The sequence below is a fragment of the Euwallacea similis genome, chromosome 25 (genome assembly GCF_039881205.1).
Source record: "Euwallacea similis isolate ESF13 chromosome 25, ESF131.1, whole genome shotgun sequence".
NCBI classification, from domain to species: Eukaryota; Metazoa; Arthropoda; class Insecta; order Coleoptera; family Curculionidae; genus Euwallacea; species Euwallacea similis.
Window position 1 is genome coordinate 2,908,171 of NC_089633.1, and position 16,559 is coordinate 2,924,729.

General features: G+C 33.8%; 1 protein-coding gene across 2 annotated transcripts in view; it reads right to left on the minus strand.

Moving 5' to 3' along the window:
* Window positions 1-16,559, minus strand: part of E23 (Early gene at 23) — a 104,481-nt gene that overhangs the window by 47,309 nt on the left and 40,613 nt on the right. Inside the window, exon 1 of one of the 2 annotated variants that reach the window (XM_066402214.1) lies at window positions 12,806-12,878. The exons of the other annotated variant lie outside the window; for it this stretch is intronic. Coding sequence (XP_066258311.1) covers window positions 12,806-12,837 — 32 coding nt within the window. The 5' untranslated portion in view covers window positions 12,838-12,878. Of the gene's footprint in view, window positions 1-12,805; window positions 12,879-16,559 lie in introns of those variants that run through there. 2 annotated transcript variants of the gene reach the window in all.

The following is a 16,559-nucleotide window of genomic DNA, read 5'->3' on the forward strand; positions in this document are numbered from 1 at the left end:
AAGAAAATCGTGTTTTTTTTTACATTATTTTCATCACGATCCAAGTTATAACATAATCTTTAAATAAAGCGTAAACGCAACTTTCTATATTTACTTACCGGCCAAACTTGGCTAAATCCTATTGCTAAGGAACGCAACACTCTTACCTGAAACAAAAAAAGAACATGAAGCTATTAATATTCGAATATTGTGTTGTTATTATCCCCGAGAGCAAGACTGAGAGTTAAAAGGGAATTGGGACATAACTATGGCACATATTGAACATTTGTTTTAAACAGTAAAACTAAAACATAAATATGATGAGCTACTTGTGACGAGACACTTATGTCATGCAAAACTATTGAGGAAACACTTCTAAAATTAAATATTTATTCAAGGAGGCTGGTGGTATTGAGTACATTTTTAAAGACTTTTTTCTAATTTTGCCAAATAAAGTGACAGTTTTCGAAATCCAAACTAATTGAAGTGTGTGACTAACAGAGTGTGACTAAACTGAAACCGGTTTAGTTCAGGTTAGTTTGAGCCCACTCTGTATTAATATGAAATGGAAACACAGACACTCGTTAATTTTAGACGCATGTAATGTATATGTAACTAGAACCAATATCAAATTCCTACGATATAATAGTTACCAGGGAACACTGTGTCAATGCAATATTATCTACTACATATCAGTGTATAAAAATGATATTAACCATTAAGATTTTTAAAAGTTTTTTTGCTTTACCAACATATTTGCATAACTGACCACTAATTACACAGAAACCCACAAGAGTATGCAGTAATATTTACTTAATCCTATTCTATTACACGCACAACTCAATTTATTGCTAAAGTACTTCTAGAAATACGTAGATAACAGTTTTAGGCCAGGTCTCGTATTCTTTTTGGGAATCTGAGCTGCCTCTAAATGTGAACTAAATTTCCTTGGAGAGAGCAAATGAACGCATTACGCATCACAATTGAACTTATGTACATGTTCGCATATACATGTAAATATCGAACACATAAGGATTGGATACAAAACCACGACTTTAGGTTCCACTTCATGACCAATTCGCAGTTCTTTTTGGATGGCCTTAATAAGTGCGACCTCTACAAGGCAAGAACCGCATTTCCGTTCTTGCAGCAAACAGCGCATCAAAACTGCTAATATACAAAAATAATGGTGCAATTTTTGCTTCTTTTGCCGTTTCCTGCTGGGTCGCCCCAACAATGGCCAACCAACTACTTGATGGTAATTAGTTTTTAATTCTGGACGTCCATAGATGAGGACGTTGCTACTGTTGCCAGTCCTAATCAAAAAACTGTATATAATTATGTGGGCAATTGCGTAACGCACTCGCCATTATTTCACTACTCTCAATTTCCAATTAGGACAGCTGTTGCAGGAAATTAAACACAAACACTGCGGCTTTTAGCACATCGTCTAATAAATCGCAGAACGCATATCGTTGGCTCCATAATTACTTAAGTCAATTTCTCAGTTTCTACTGTTGAAAAATTGACACGTGCATTCGTGCAAGTACATAATCGAGTGAAATGCATCTTCGGTTCTCTACTGACATGAACACTAACATCCTCTACAACAGCAATGTAGTAGAAATCTCTGGGAAATTTCATATTTGCATTGAAAATATTAACGTGAAAATGAGGTTATTAGAACAGGATTGTCAGGTGAATGTCCGATTTTTTGCCGCCTGGTAGATGGAAAAGAGATAGCGACGCAACATTATATGCTACAACCAATCAAAACAGGATTGCAGGGCTATTTCCCTGTACAACTACCAATCCAAGGCCAGTAGTTGAACCCATGAAAATTTATGGGCTCCTATCTTGAAGACGGCCCCACAATAAAACAGCCGATGGAATGCGCCGTAAATACTACAAAGGTACCATCGTTGGGTCTATGGTATTACATGAATAATGATCACTTTGTTTGAAATATTGCTGTAAATAACCATCGTTCCAAATCGATTAATATTAAGTAGTTGTCGGGGGGTCTATTTTGGAGTTGAAGAGACTTGCATAGATTTCAGATTGGTTTTAACCAGTACAGGATTAGTAAGATTGAAATGCTCATCATAGGGGGAAAATTGACCTCAGGAGAGTTATGAAGGAAAATAAGATCATAAATATTGCTTGCCGGAGTAATATATATGCTTCAACACTTTAAATTGAAAACTAGGGACCCAGAAAGAAGTATCTCTACCTTTATTAGTAAAATTCTAATTTTCTCTTTCTGTCTAGTCTTTATGATTTCCTACTTTATTGCTTCGTGTCCTTTGTGAATTCTATCAATATGATATTCCCTATGTCCCTCCCCTTAGGTTATTTAATATTCTTTCTGAGTCAGCCGTAATTTAAAGACTCCCATTCCCAATCCCCTAAGAAAGAACTGTGAAACGCTCCAGGTTCCAGGTTTGACTTTAAACCCATTTTTGAATCATTAATAAGAAGCAAATCATTTATAACAAATATAAACCAGAATAACGTAAAGGGGAAGGAAAAATACGTCTAAAGTGTTTTACACTATAGCAACTCCTATCAAAAGTATTTTAGGAAATCTGAAAAAAGCTGTTTTATGAACAATTTTCCTCATTTCACCCAAAAGGCAGTATGTGTAATAGATGGAAGCGCAAAAGACCTCGATGCTGTCGAGCAATTTCTTTGTGAAACATGCAAGAAAACGGGTAAGATTCAGGTAAAAATGGAAAAGGTAATCTGCAATATCAACAGCAGCTTTTCCCTAGCAGTCATCAACTAAGGCAAATATTTATAGCAATGCTGTTATAGATCTTATATTTCCAAAATTGCGTGGACTAGTTTTGATTCCCCCATTTCTTCCAGATGTACGCAGGAGTGTTCTCTACCACGCGCATCAAGATCTTCACATACCATCTGAAGAGGTTTTAATTTTTAATGGCCAATGCTCAATTGAAAATTTTTCATCGAATTTTATAACGACGCTGGCAATATCGGCAGCCACGTTAACTGTGGCGAGAAACTTCTACAATTCTCTGGAATAATGTCGAGGTGATTTATGGGCTAGACAAATGCAACAGTGATCAAGGATGAAGAACCTAAGTTGGCTAATGAGATTTTTGAGGGTATAATTAAGCATGTTCCTCTTCTCGGATGACCAGAAACAAACCCGAGGACCTAAGCGCCACTCGACCATTTAAACCTTCACGCTAAAATGCCACGACCAACAATCGTATACTATTGCCAATGCACCGCTTTTTCCTTATTTATCTACATAATTTCATAATTCATTGAGTCGATTAAACGGACTACGAATACAAATAGATCAGCGAGGTCAATGCACACTTATTCAACAGCACGTTTTTGTTTTTAAGCCAAAAAAATGCATAAAAATACGAGGTGCCTGCCGAAAATTGACCCACATTGCCCGGATTGCCGTTCGGGGGGTTGTCGACCTCGAAAGCGACTACGAACAAAACACTGTCGAATTTCGGGCATCCGTGTTGTTGCTCGATCGTTTTGTCATAGCCTACCTGATCAGATTTATAATGCATTTTTTTCGGTTTTTATTGTCTAAATTACTCGTGTGTTTCTGTAGTGTTGAAATGTCGAAATTTGACCTTAAAGTAGTTCAGTTGAAATCGTTTGTCAGAGGTGCCCAGACGATGCAACGAGCGCCAATTTATTCAAGTTTTTCATTTAATAGTATTTCTAGATAGATAATATAGAAATACTCTCCAGGCAAAATGCCATGGTTGAGTCACTTTGGAAATATGTAGAGTACAAACGCATGATCTACCAAGTACCGCAATGTTGCAGTGTGGCCACAGTGTACACGTGCCTTTGTTTTCATAATGTTGCTCTTTACACACAATATCCACACTCACAGATATATATCCAGTTTACTTTTTATTTGTAAAGCGGTGGGCCATGAAACTATAATTTCTTTAGGTAATAAGATAGGAAAACGCTGTTATACAGGGCGTTCCTAAATATCATACACATACCGAATGAGGCAATTCTTTAGCTCATTCCATGGTTAAATGTTCATGTAAACATAGGTCCGCAAACACCTCCTTACCTATCTATAAAATGCTGAAATAAAAAAAAAAAAAAGTGCATGCCGTTGATGAGTTACGAAATCAAATATAAGATGCATTTGAAATCATAAGAAATACTCCGAAGATATTCGAAACACTAAGGGCATCAATCAGAAGAAGAGTGGACGCATGTATGAGGGTTAGAGGAGATCACTTTCAAATTTTTGCTGTAACGTACTTTTTTTGTTAACATTATTATTATTATTATTATTATTTAGGTTATTTTTAAGGGGCATCCGGCCCCTTAAGGCGGCTTTAATTTTTGATAGATAATTTTGATAGGTGGTTTCAAATAAACTCTCAAAATTCTTAAAAATAGAGGATAAATAATTGCTTACCCATAATAAATTTTAATTTCATCTGGAAACTGACAGAAAATCGTTTTCTATTTCTTCTTCTCGATAACCGATACAGATGCGAAAAAACTGCACGAAGCTAAAAAATTTCAACAAAATAAAAGGCATTTTGTATTTTAGAATTTATCAGCGATACACCGCTAAAAAGCTGAAGGGAAGAAAAGGGGACATAACCCCTGACAAAATATAACCCTGTAGATTATCAAAACCATTTGACATGTTAAATGATGTAAGCCCTGCAGAGTAAACTATATTCCGAATTTTAGTTAAATATCTCAAAAACTGCGAGAGCTATAAAGAAAAACTAAAACATTTCTGAAATTTGAACACCCAGTAGATAGATAACGAAGCGTTTGCTAACCTATGTTTATATGAACACTTAGCCATGAAATAAGCTGAAGAATTACCCCTTTCCGTATGTACTTGCCGTATGATATTTAAGAATGCCCTATATATAAGCAAGCAATTAGTTTAAAAAATGGTTAAAACTATAAGTATTTTCTGTAGGTGTCAACGCATTTTTTCTTCAAATTCCATTTTCATTCCATAAGTTCTTTTTACAATTTCTACAGTCTCTACTACTTACAAATGTATGCTACATTTTGTTCTTCAGTGAAATATTTTATGTAACACATTCCCACTTTAACTCGCATACACACTCTCTTATCTTGACTTATTTCAACAAAATTAACATTTACTAAAATCCTTCACCCGTGGGTTGTAAAAACGATGGCGAATAATATAAGTTTGGTATCCCAAATGAGTATCTTTTAACCTTATTTAACCCTGTGAATCGAGCGGAATCGTACGCCTACCAATCACCTGTCAAAATCACCTCGTTTCCCTCATACAGCACCACAGGAGAATCCTCCTCCTAAACGTTTAAGAAGGAGCTCCTACCATGTTGGTATCCTTCTAAAAAAAGTTAGTGGAGAAGGTTGCCCATTAGCCCCGGAGCCTTTGCGGCTGGTAAAGTCCACGAAGAGCTCCAGGAACAGGTACCCTTTGAGGTTCTTTCAACTAGGGTTTTGTTCTCATTGGAGGAAAGTTATGTGTTCGACTACGACGGTGCTCACTTTCTATAGTCTAGGTAGAGGACAATCTCTCCTTAATGCAGACCGCCGTACTTATAAAAATTTTAAAGAGGTACTAACCGATAATGGCAAATACATCAATGACTGATAGACCACTCACCGTCGTTAAATGATCGGGGCTCATCATTTGGAAGGGCGCATGGGATTATTGGTTAGGAGAGGTTATTTGAGGCGAATCCTACCTCTTTAGGGCTCCAAAATATAAATACACCTTGGATCTTAATCGAATCATTTGCAAAGCAATTTTTAAGTAAATATTGTAGAAGGAATTAAAAATGAAATTCAGAAATGATTAGATTAAGTCAAAGTTGAAATATCTATGTTACAGTAATCTAAATTTTGTGTGGAAATAAGGTAAAATTTATAAATTAAAATATTCAAGTTTTTTTATGTTCGACAAGATATTTCGTCCAAAAAAAGTTCATCGAATAAATTCGAAGTAATCTGAAGTTTCTAGGAGAAAACAGTCCATATTAAACTTTTTCTCGCAATTTTTAAAATCGCATGGTTTAAATTAATTTCAAGGCGCAAATTTTAATTTCAGACTTTAAAAGTTGGAAAAAAACTACTTCCAGCTAAGTCTTAACCAATAAAGGCCTTTGAAACGGTTTTCACATCAAATTAAGGCCTTCCTTAGAACAATGCCATTTTATGGCGCCTTTTCTTATAGGCTATTAATTAGAACGAGGTACACCGAAATCTCCAAATCTCCTCGGAACGAACGCTTTAGCAACATATAAGCAAATCAATTTTCTACTACATGTAACGATAACAAACCTTGCTTTTTTTAGAAAATTAGTTCGTTGAAAGTTTGAAGAGGAAACTGGGCGGTTAAAATTAACCATACGAGCCTGAACTAACCTTCCAATCCAAAAATAGTTAAAGGTTTTAAAATCGTCAGAGTAAATCTCAGGAAATGCAGATATAGAGAATTCGAAATTATTTTTGAATATTTCATAGTCAAAATTAGAATAGAGTTAAGGTTTTTGAACTCTTCGAACAAACTCTGGACCGTAAGATCTAATCCAACAAGCGTGCACTCACCATAAAATTTTGAGACAAAATATTAAATTTTCTGAAGCTCAACAAGAGGAAACTTATGGCAGATAAAAACATTACTTAAGAAATCTTCCTGCCATAAGAAACCAACCTGATTTTTCTAAAGTTGAAGTTGTAGAAATTTCAGGAAGAGGCACGAGATAGGGAAGCCCAAGCTGAAATAATTTTTTATCTTAAGTTAAGATAATGAAGATTCTATCAGAAAGATACCGTGGACGATGAACTGAACAAACTTGAATTATCTAAGTATCTCACTTTTCTACCTAAAACTTCAAATCAAAAAATTCACAAATAAGAAAATTTTCCAAACAAACTTGTAGTTCATATTGGTGTACTGAGCATATTTGTGGCTAAATATGTGCAAGGAGTCCCTATTGGTGTAGTGAGCATATTTCTGACGATCGTGACTTGGCCTGGAGCCTCCTTTCAATGCCTATTTCCAAATTTGGAATTCGCTTTAGACATAAATGGATCGTTAACGATGCAACAAGTGACTAGAAGAAGAGAAACAAAGCAGTAAAATGAGGCTTAGGCAAGGTATAAAGACGCGTCCTGAAACAGTGTGGCTTTATTAAATTCCATAAATTAATTTAATTTAAGTTGAAACGGAAGCGTAAACACCGAATTTCCCGAGCAGACCGACGGGAAACGTGTTGGCGCGGGCGTATTTTCATTTTCCTCACGCGCCAGAGCCCGACCTAGCCCAATCGGCCCGCCATTTACCATGCAAGAGGCGCTCGGGGTGAAGCACCGGTGGGGCCAACGGCCCCACTACGGCTGCATATGGAGGAAATGCCCCCGGAATGGGATATTCTAAGGGTGATGCACTCCCAGGACAAGGATACCGTTTGCTGAAATCTGCATGCTAATCTTTTCTATGAACATGAACAATACGAAGTTGCGACATGGAATGGGTGGAAAATTTTAAGCTCTAGCTTTAATATTGAATTTCAAACAATGGCCTGTATGTTTTCATTATAATAATGGTCAACGCACGGTAGTAGATTTCGCACATCTTTCGCTTAGAGGACAAAAACCGGTTTATACGTTTTACCACTACTCCCATAAATAACTCTATGATTGTATTAATAACTACGTGTTACAGGGATCCACATATTAGCTAGTCAGATAACGTCAAACTACAAAGTACTATTTGTTTATGTACATCATTAACCGCAAGGTTATGATATTTTTGATAGGTATGTTATTTATTGCTGCTTTCTTCATGAACCACAATATGCAAATTTCATGTTCTTATATCATTGCTAATTTTCCTTATCAATTATTTGGTATTAGATTTTCAAGTTCCTATTACGTTTTCTATGCACCCGCGTTCTGTTAATATACTCTACTAAACGCTAAAATTCACTCTATCTGTGTTCCATGTACATATTTTCATTTTTTATTCGTATATTCACTCAAAAAAATTAAATGCGAGGGTACCAATTTTTCAGAGACTTTTCACGCTCCCGACGTCACGAGACAACTACAAGCACTTTAAAAATTGTTAGAAAAATTACAGATTTAAATTATGTAAATACTCCTAACAGCGGTATAGTAAAGTGAGAATCAAATCGTTTTGCATACCATACACTTGAAAACCAGACTTACAAATTCAAATGGTGGGCAAACATTTGAATTTGAAAGTGGGCTTTAGCGCTAAAATGGAACGTCATTTCCTGTCAAAATACCGTTGTCCGAGTACTTTTCTTATTTATCAAACTTTGCCAAAATTAGAAAAGGACATTTATGTATTTAACATGTTAAGAAAAACGATATCGTTTATCTCGTGTCTTTTACGGGATCTCGCTACTCGCGTTCCGCATAAATCCATTCATTAAATCCTATGTTTTTTCTAACTGGTTTAATAAATAGTCATTTCTGTTGATTTTTGAATTCTGAATTTATACATAAACAATAACGTGGCGAGGTTCTAAAATTACCGAGCAACGTAGAAAGACTTGAAGGCTGCATACATTGGATTTCTGATTAGCAACAAAATACAAAGGGATTGACTATAATAGAGTATTTTACAATTTCTTTTTTTTTCGCAAAATACTTGAAAAGACGATTGAAATTTTCGAATAAATGGAAGCGACCTGAAAGGAGATTTTGAAATGTCGTAGAGGAATGACCTGAGTGTAAGTTCTGGAAGGTATGTGTTATATCTTTTTTGAAGAAAGGAGAACATTTTTTCGACTTTTATAAAAAACTAAGGGAGATTTAAAGAGAGTTCAAAGTGACTTGAAGTGTAATATGGAGGTAAAATTCTTAAAGTACATAACACAAAATGGCATAATTCACGAATTTTACAACACCTTAAGATAGTATATTTTATCAAATATGAAACGAGGCTACGCATGAGCGTAAAAATCGTAGGATACGCCGAAGGTGACGTCGCAGATAAACAAACAAAATGAATTAATCTAACACTAAACACTACATTAGAAATTGCTCACTGACACTGAAAATGCCATAAAACGAATATAAATTATCAGCTAAAGTCGGTCCTAAAAAATATTGCACGTCACGCGATTGAAAATGTTATTAGCAAAGGTCTTTACGCTTCCAAGGCGAGCCATTTTCCAGCCTTTCAATGTAAATAACTATTTTTAAATGCGAACTAAGGGAGACTTAAGGATTTTATTTATTGCCGGATTGCGTAAGCAGAAGCAAGGAGTTAAATTTTGGAGATTTTTTCAATGAAAAAGAGCTTGAAATAGGAAATGTTTAATTGGAAAATCAAGAGTGTAATGTTTTCTGGACTAAGCATTCTAACATGTCAGGTTATTACTATAATCTTTTCCTAAATATTTACTTTCAGATTTCTTTACTTGAATGAAAATTTCGAAAAGAAACACCTCAAAAATGACTTGATTGAGCATCGAAAGTTATGAAAACATATATTGATTAGACCTTCTAAAATGGAAAATTCATTTTGGAGATTTTTGAGCTATAACTTTATGTGTGCTCCTTGATGTTTTCAATTTCGAGAAAATTCCACAAAAGAACAAGACTGAACTTATTAGGACACCCAGTTTAGTAATTATTCTTTCTCTCCCATGAATCCAGCTTCCAATATTATCTTTGCTCCCGTATGTTGAAAGACTTCAGTTGAGGCTGACTTCAACTAAGTCATGGATTGATTCATCTTTCGCTTGGCGATATGGCTTATAGCTCATTCTAAAATCCTACACCAAACTTAATGTTTTCCAATACTTTATTTTAGCTGTAGTTTTAAACATTTCAAAATTCCTCATGAAAAAAATGGGGCTAGTTCTACATAGCATTACTTACATGCCAAACACTTTTAGACTTGTAGTTATGACCTCCTCCAAAATATGAAAATAAACATGGCGAAAAAATAAATAAAGATCTAAGATTGAATTTCAAACAAATCGAACTCAAGCTCGGCATGCACGGTTCGTTAAACTCATTATCTTTTTAAATCTAATCTAGGCTAAATAGCCGCAATAAAAACAAAGTTGCGGATGCATACTAAAAAGGCAATTTGCTTTTGTAAAAAGCAATGAAAACAAGGCAATAAACTAGAGGTTTAGCTACCGCAGAATCTGAAGATTAGCTAGAAAAGGAAAAAAATGATCTCTTCAGATGAGATTTTTTAATAAATCGGAGGCCTGAATGTGTAAACGACTCGACCGCATTCACTGAAGACCACATTGCAACCCGCAACAAAAGAGATGACTAACGATTATGCTTTTTGAGGTTTATAGTAATGAAGTTAAATGGTGAATTTATGAGACTGTTTGTTAAACAAGGAAATGCTATTAATTCTACTGTATTTACCAATTGCGGAAATACATCTGCAAGCAAATTGGGAGATACGGGTTTGGGCATGATGATTACAGCAATTTTGCCAAAAAAAAATGTATTATCAGATACGCAGAACAAGTAAAAGTAATAATCAAAGTCCCATTTTTTTAAAATAACAATGATTTAAATGATACTAGTAACCTTGAAAATAAATTTATCTCCAATGATGACAAAAACGTGCACCATACCTCCACATAAAGTGACAATAATTGCCTGGGAAATTGGTCATGATTCAAATTTATCCTTATCATGAGATTTACGCAAAACACAATTGCTAGAAAAAATTCATTGAAAGTCATGGAAATGTCCTTGGGAAAACAAGAAGTCTTTAACCTATTATAATAGTGGCATCGAACATTCAATGCACACGCATTTGCAGTGGTCATTGTTTTATTTGAATGCGTCACGCATGACCATCGAGCACTTTTTTAATCTGTCGCTAAGGATGCATTCTTATGCGTTCCTTCTGTGATTAGATGATGGTTTTCTTAGAAGAATCAGCCAGATATCCTGTCGACAGTAAACAACAGAATGAAGAGTTGTGAGGCTATAATAAGTCTTTAACAATCCTTGAAGAATTTGTAGAAGTCTCAAAATTTCCTCAGGCCCACAGAAAATATGATAAAGAAATGGATTAAAGAAAGGCAACAAAAGAATGAAAGTGAAATCGTTCCGAAAAGAGTGCAACTTTTTTAGCAAATGTAATTTTAGATGTACAACTGGGGAGATGTCTATAATTATCTAAACTTGGAGAGCTCCGAAAAAAACGAAACTCTAAAGGACCTAAAGGAAAGTTTCCATAAATTTCATGAAACTATGAGCACATAAACGAATAAATGCTCCGTTGAAAGACACGTTTTGGATATAAGCCAAAATAGGAACTAATTAAAAGCCGACAAAAAAAAACTAAAGCCAAACAAAAAAAATGCAGTTACTTTCAGAGAAGTTACTAAAACTAGAGAACCACTTAATTAAGTCACATCAAAACTCTTTAATGGAAGTAAATTACGTTAGAGTGTTGGTTTAAACAGGTTCCTTTCCCAATATAAAACATTGAACACCTTCATGGCAAATGAGACTTTTAACAGCTTAAATTGGTTCGATTAAGGATTTTGAACTCGTTTTGAGAAGAATTGTAAAGAGCTCCTTGTAGAACTTGTCTGGTTTAATAAAAGCAAATCAACCCTTAATTTGAAAATTTTGAAATTGATTTTTAAAAGGCTTCAATTCGATTTCGAACAGGTTTAGTTCGCAATTTCACAGAAAATTGAAGGTTTACACTTCCAGTTCTGCGAAGCTGGAAAAATCTTGAGGGGGATTAATAAGTTTCGCTTTGCAAAATTTCTTTAACTTCCATTTTATTTTAGCAAGCTGTAGGTATGGTTAAAAAACAATATCAAAATCGATTTTTGACTTAAAAAATTTTAGGTCCGTTTTAAGTAGGTGTTTCAATTTCATCAAATTTCATAACTAAATCGCATAAAAAACTCGGTGATAATTTACAATGACTGGTCCAAAACGCAAGTACGTATTAGTTCCTGAAATTACAAAAAAGTATCATAATTATTTTTTTATTGATCGTAAGACATTTTTTATTTTAATTACTGATTAAATGATTTAAAGTAAAACATGCGTGGATTTCAGGAGATCAAGATGTTTTCGGTGAAAGTATAGAAACTTTTAAGTAGATTTATATAGATTTAAATTAATTAATCTCTGATTTGTTGATCTGAACTTGATAACTTGAAATAAAATTTTTACGGTATGTGTTCATTTTAGGAAATGAGGCACTCTCAAAAAACGGCACAGAGTGAATCGTGCCAAAAAATAAATAAATGAAATCTATAGCGATTTAATAGCTATCTAGGTAACCAGTTAGGAAATACAATTTTACCTAACGAGTGGGATTCTGCGGGATGAGCGCAACGAGGTCCCGCAATGTGATTTAATTTTGCCAAACTAACCTGTAATTTTCTTTTTCTATGATTATGACTTGGTTTATCTATATGCCTATCAGGTACAATCACTAAGTTTCTAAACGAAAATTACTAACGCAAATAAATCCAGACGAAAACTATTCAAAAACAACACTGATACTTCAGAGGATTATCCTCAGATTTGTACAATGCTATTAAGATCTATTTTATTGATTGAGTTTCTCATATATGTTACTGCGTTTCATGAAAAAGCTGCTCACATCGGTAGCTTATCTAGAATATGATAAATAAGTTTAACGATAGCAATATCACGAATGTGTTTTCCTGATTTCTCACTCCCAATGAAGGATTTATAAAAAACGAAAAATATTCTTTAATTCAAGGAAAGAAGTTGAAAAATTATACTTTAAAAATAAACAAAGTAAAAATAGACTACATACCTCTTGTAATAAATCAAAGAAGGTTTCTCCATTTTATCTGGGGTGAAATAACGAGCTGCAAAGCGATCTGACCCTCTACTGTTCAAAAAAATAAAAGAGCAAGGAATAAGAAAAAAAATTAACAAAGGAATCGGTAGGTATTTTCATCCTGATAAAATTATTTAGCAAAGGACTTATTTTTGTGTACAAAGCTTAACAGGTGCGAATATACGCATGTTCATTTTATAAATAATAAACCTAAAAGGTGAACAACCTAAACGTTATCAAGTCTTAAATTCGGACGTTAAATCAATAGACAAACCTTATCAGAGGCATTCATGTGCTATTGTATAACTTATTTTTTGGTAGCTTTTTTATTAGTGGAAGTTTCTCTCAAGGATCATTCTCGAACCAGTGTGGAAAAAAGTTCTAAGAGCGAGGGGATTATGTATGTAGATGACATCAACAAATTGGCATGCATGATCGATATGCGAAATTCGATTCGAAAAAAGGAGGTTAAGGGTAAGGTTAAATGTGTTTATCAGTCGAATCGCAACTCGCAACTTAATAAACATTCGAAATTAAATTAATGAAGTTGAAAATGTCGAGAAGTGCGTTGAACTGGACGTTAGTTTTATAGGTCGTTTACCCCAATTCACAATATCACAGAGATATGAGCAAAATGCGTAATCTTCAACAGTAAATGCCTCCTTTGCTCCGATAAAAACTACATTGTTTGGACGAAATATAATTTTGTTTAATGAGGATTTCGATCGGCATGGTAACTAAGAAAAATGTTCAGAAAGATAACGTCACAATTTTTTCGCGAAGCTCGAGTTTTGACCTTAAAATTATTCAAATTAAATGTTCCCGTTTATTGATAAAACTATCTAAATTCTAATAACTGATAAGTTACAATAAACAATGGTTTCTTTGTAATTTTCAGACTTTTTATGCGATTTTAGGATTCTATGAATAACACAACATTTAACCATTGAAGCGAAAAACTTAAACAACTCGTCTATTTTGCAAAGCAAAAACCTCTACATTCACAACTTGATTAATTATTCGGTATGTAAAGGTTGGAATTAGTTTTAACAAATTTGAATGAAACCGGGAATTGATTCTTTATGCCGATCAAGCGATGATAAATAACATTGGAAATGTTAAACTTGCCATTTAATGGCGTGAAATATGTGATTAATTTTTATTAATTATTAATTAATGTGAACATAAAAAATTCAGTAAGTTTATCGAAATCCAAAATGGATTAAATTTAAAAATAAAACAAGTTCGTGTGAATTTTAGTAAAGACCTATGGAATACACATATTGTACAGTAATAGTTATGTGTAGAGGGCTGAAACAAGAAGGTTGCCCTTGACGCCGAAATTTGAGGATGTTCGGTCAAGGGCGTAATCCTTTCTTCAGTCCATAATACTTACAGGCTGGACCACGTAAAATTATCTATTACCTTATCTCAAAAACCGTAAGGTTTAGAAAAAAGGTTGAATATAAAAGGTATTCAGTTTTTTATGAATTTTTATTTTGCCATCTTTTCAAAGTTATAGTTACAATTTCTCGAAAATGAAAAAAATTATTCTAGTAGAACGTCCCTTTTTTTATTGAAATAAGTTTTCAAACGATTTAATTAATACTATATTAATTTATTAAGAATTTTAAAAAGTTTCATTTTTCTTTGATTTTTACTTTAAATTGAATTAACTAAAAAACTGCTGAAAATGTATCATACTTTTTAATAACAAAAAATAATTATAGCTACGACCAGAATTAGAACCCGTAAAAAATATATAGTATTCTATTTAAAAAAAATTATTTTTGTCACACCACGGTTTTCTGGATCACCCTGTAACTTCGAAAATACCAAAAAATAAAAATTCATGAAAAACTTAATAACTTTTATATTAAACTTTTTTTCTAAACCTTACAGTTTTTGAGATAACTTAGTAGATCTTCTCACGTGCACCATCCTTTACAACGTTCGACGCATAAATTATATTTTTTCACTATTCTACATGCAAGTAGAATAATGTTATACCTAGTTATTTGACTAAAGGCGGTTAACAAAATTGACAGGCGTTATTTTTGCTTTACGGCCCGTTGCCAAAGGCGACGGGCGTTATTTTAAGTTTACAGCTCATAGCCGAGAGTTACGGGTCGTAAAAACAAAACAACGGCCGCTGCTCATAAACTCATTGTTTCTGCCATGGAAACTAAAATTTAAACAAGAAGTTGCCATCCATTTGCTAAAAATTTGTCCATCGATCCAAAGATGTTCCTGAATGTCCAAAGGAAAATATACCAAATAGATTACCAGCAGTTCGTTCAATTGAGGTGAGAGAAGGTACACCTCTCGTAATGGACCATGAGAGGCGTTCCTGTAAGTTTTCTCGCAAATTGTAGCAAATTCAAAAAAAGTTAAATACGAAAGTTTTGTTGCTTAACCGAATTGTTTTTTATTTTTATATTTTTACACGGTGTTTAAATTCAAAAATCAAGTGAAAATATCACTTCAATGAAGTTTCTCGGTATTGATACGGATCAGAAACTTACGTGGTCTGATCACGTGGACATCGTTCTTGCTGTGCTCAGTGCATGTATACATATACATCTTTGATACGCACCATGATACGGTCTCAATGGATGTCCCAAAGCTAATATTTTTCGGGTTTTTTCAGTCGATGATGAGCTACGGAATAATTCACTGGGAATTCGCTGCATCATCAGGGGCCTGATTCTATAGAAATATGTGAAAATGAGAATGAAATTTTTGAGGACATTGATTGGAAAAAAAATCGATTGGTGACGTAAGTTTCATTATGATTCTCACATGTTCCTATGGAATTAAGGCCGTGGTCGCATTATCACTATCTAGAAATGACTCATCCCAGTTGTTTGATAAGTGCGAATTACCTCGACTCCTGCGTGGCGTTTTTTAAACGCCTGGAAATGTTTACCTCATTCATTTTTTTTTTGTTGATTTACGCACGTAAGGATAATCAAAGGATAAACAATTTCTTGGAATTCCGAACTCACATCTTAGCGTTGGATAAAAAGACCCAACATTCATAGATGATTTAAAATTCGTAAGCAGCACTACACATCCATGAATGTTTAGATAGCGCAAAATGATTTAAAACTAAAACTAAATCATTTCTAATTTGAAAGTCGTATTATTCCGCAGTGGATATTTAATGTCTTCTACTGCGCTGTAGTGTTGATATCTGCATAATTTATTAAGTCCTTTACACTGTATTTAATGTATCATTAGTTTAAATTAAGTTTTTTTTGATGTGCTCAAAATATAATAGATATAGGGACACGTAGGCCGGGTTTATCCAACTACCTACGTAATGTTAATTTGTAATCACAAACCGAATTTTAATTTCAATAGTGTAGTAAAACAAGTTTAATCTACATTTCCAAAAGTGATTTTTAATACAAGTTTGCCAGTCGTAATCAAAATCACATCTCTAAAATTCAGCCTTGAGACGTTTGCAACTTTCCACTTTTAGGACTGAAAATTACGTTATTTACCCAACCCCTCCAGTGTTCATAGTAATTTCAAGGAAATGTGTGCAACCAATTTAAGTTTCCTTAATAAATCTTTACCAAGAATTCATGTTGAATATAAAATTAATGGAAACGGATAAAGTTGCAATATGTACGAAGCAATCGAGTTCAAATTTTCTAATTTTTTATAATGTCACGTAAAATATTCTATTCTTCTCAACTTTTACTATTATAATTTTGTA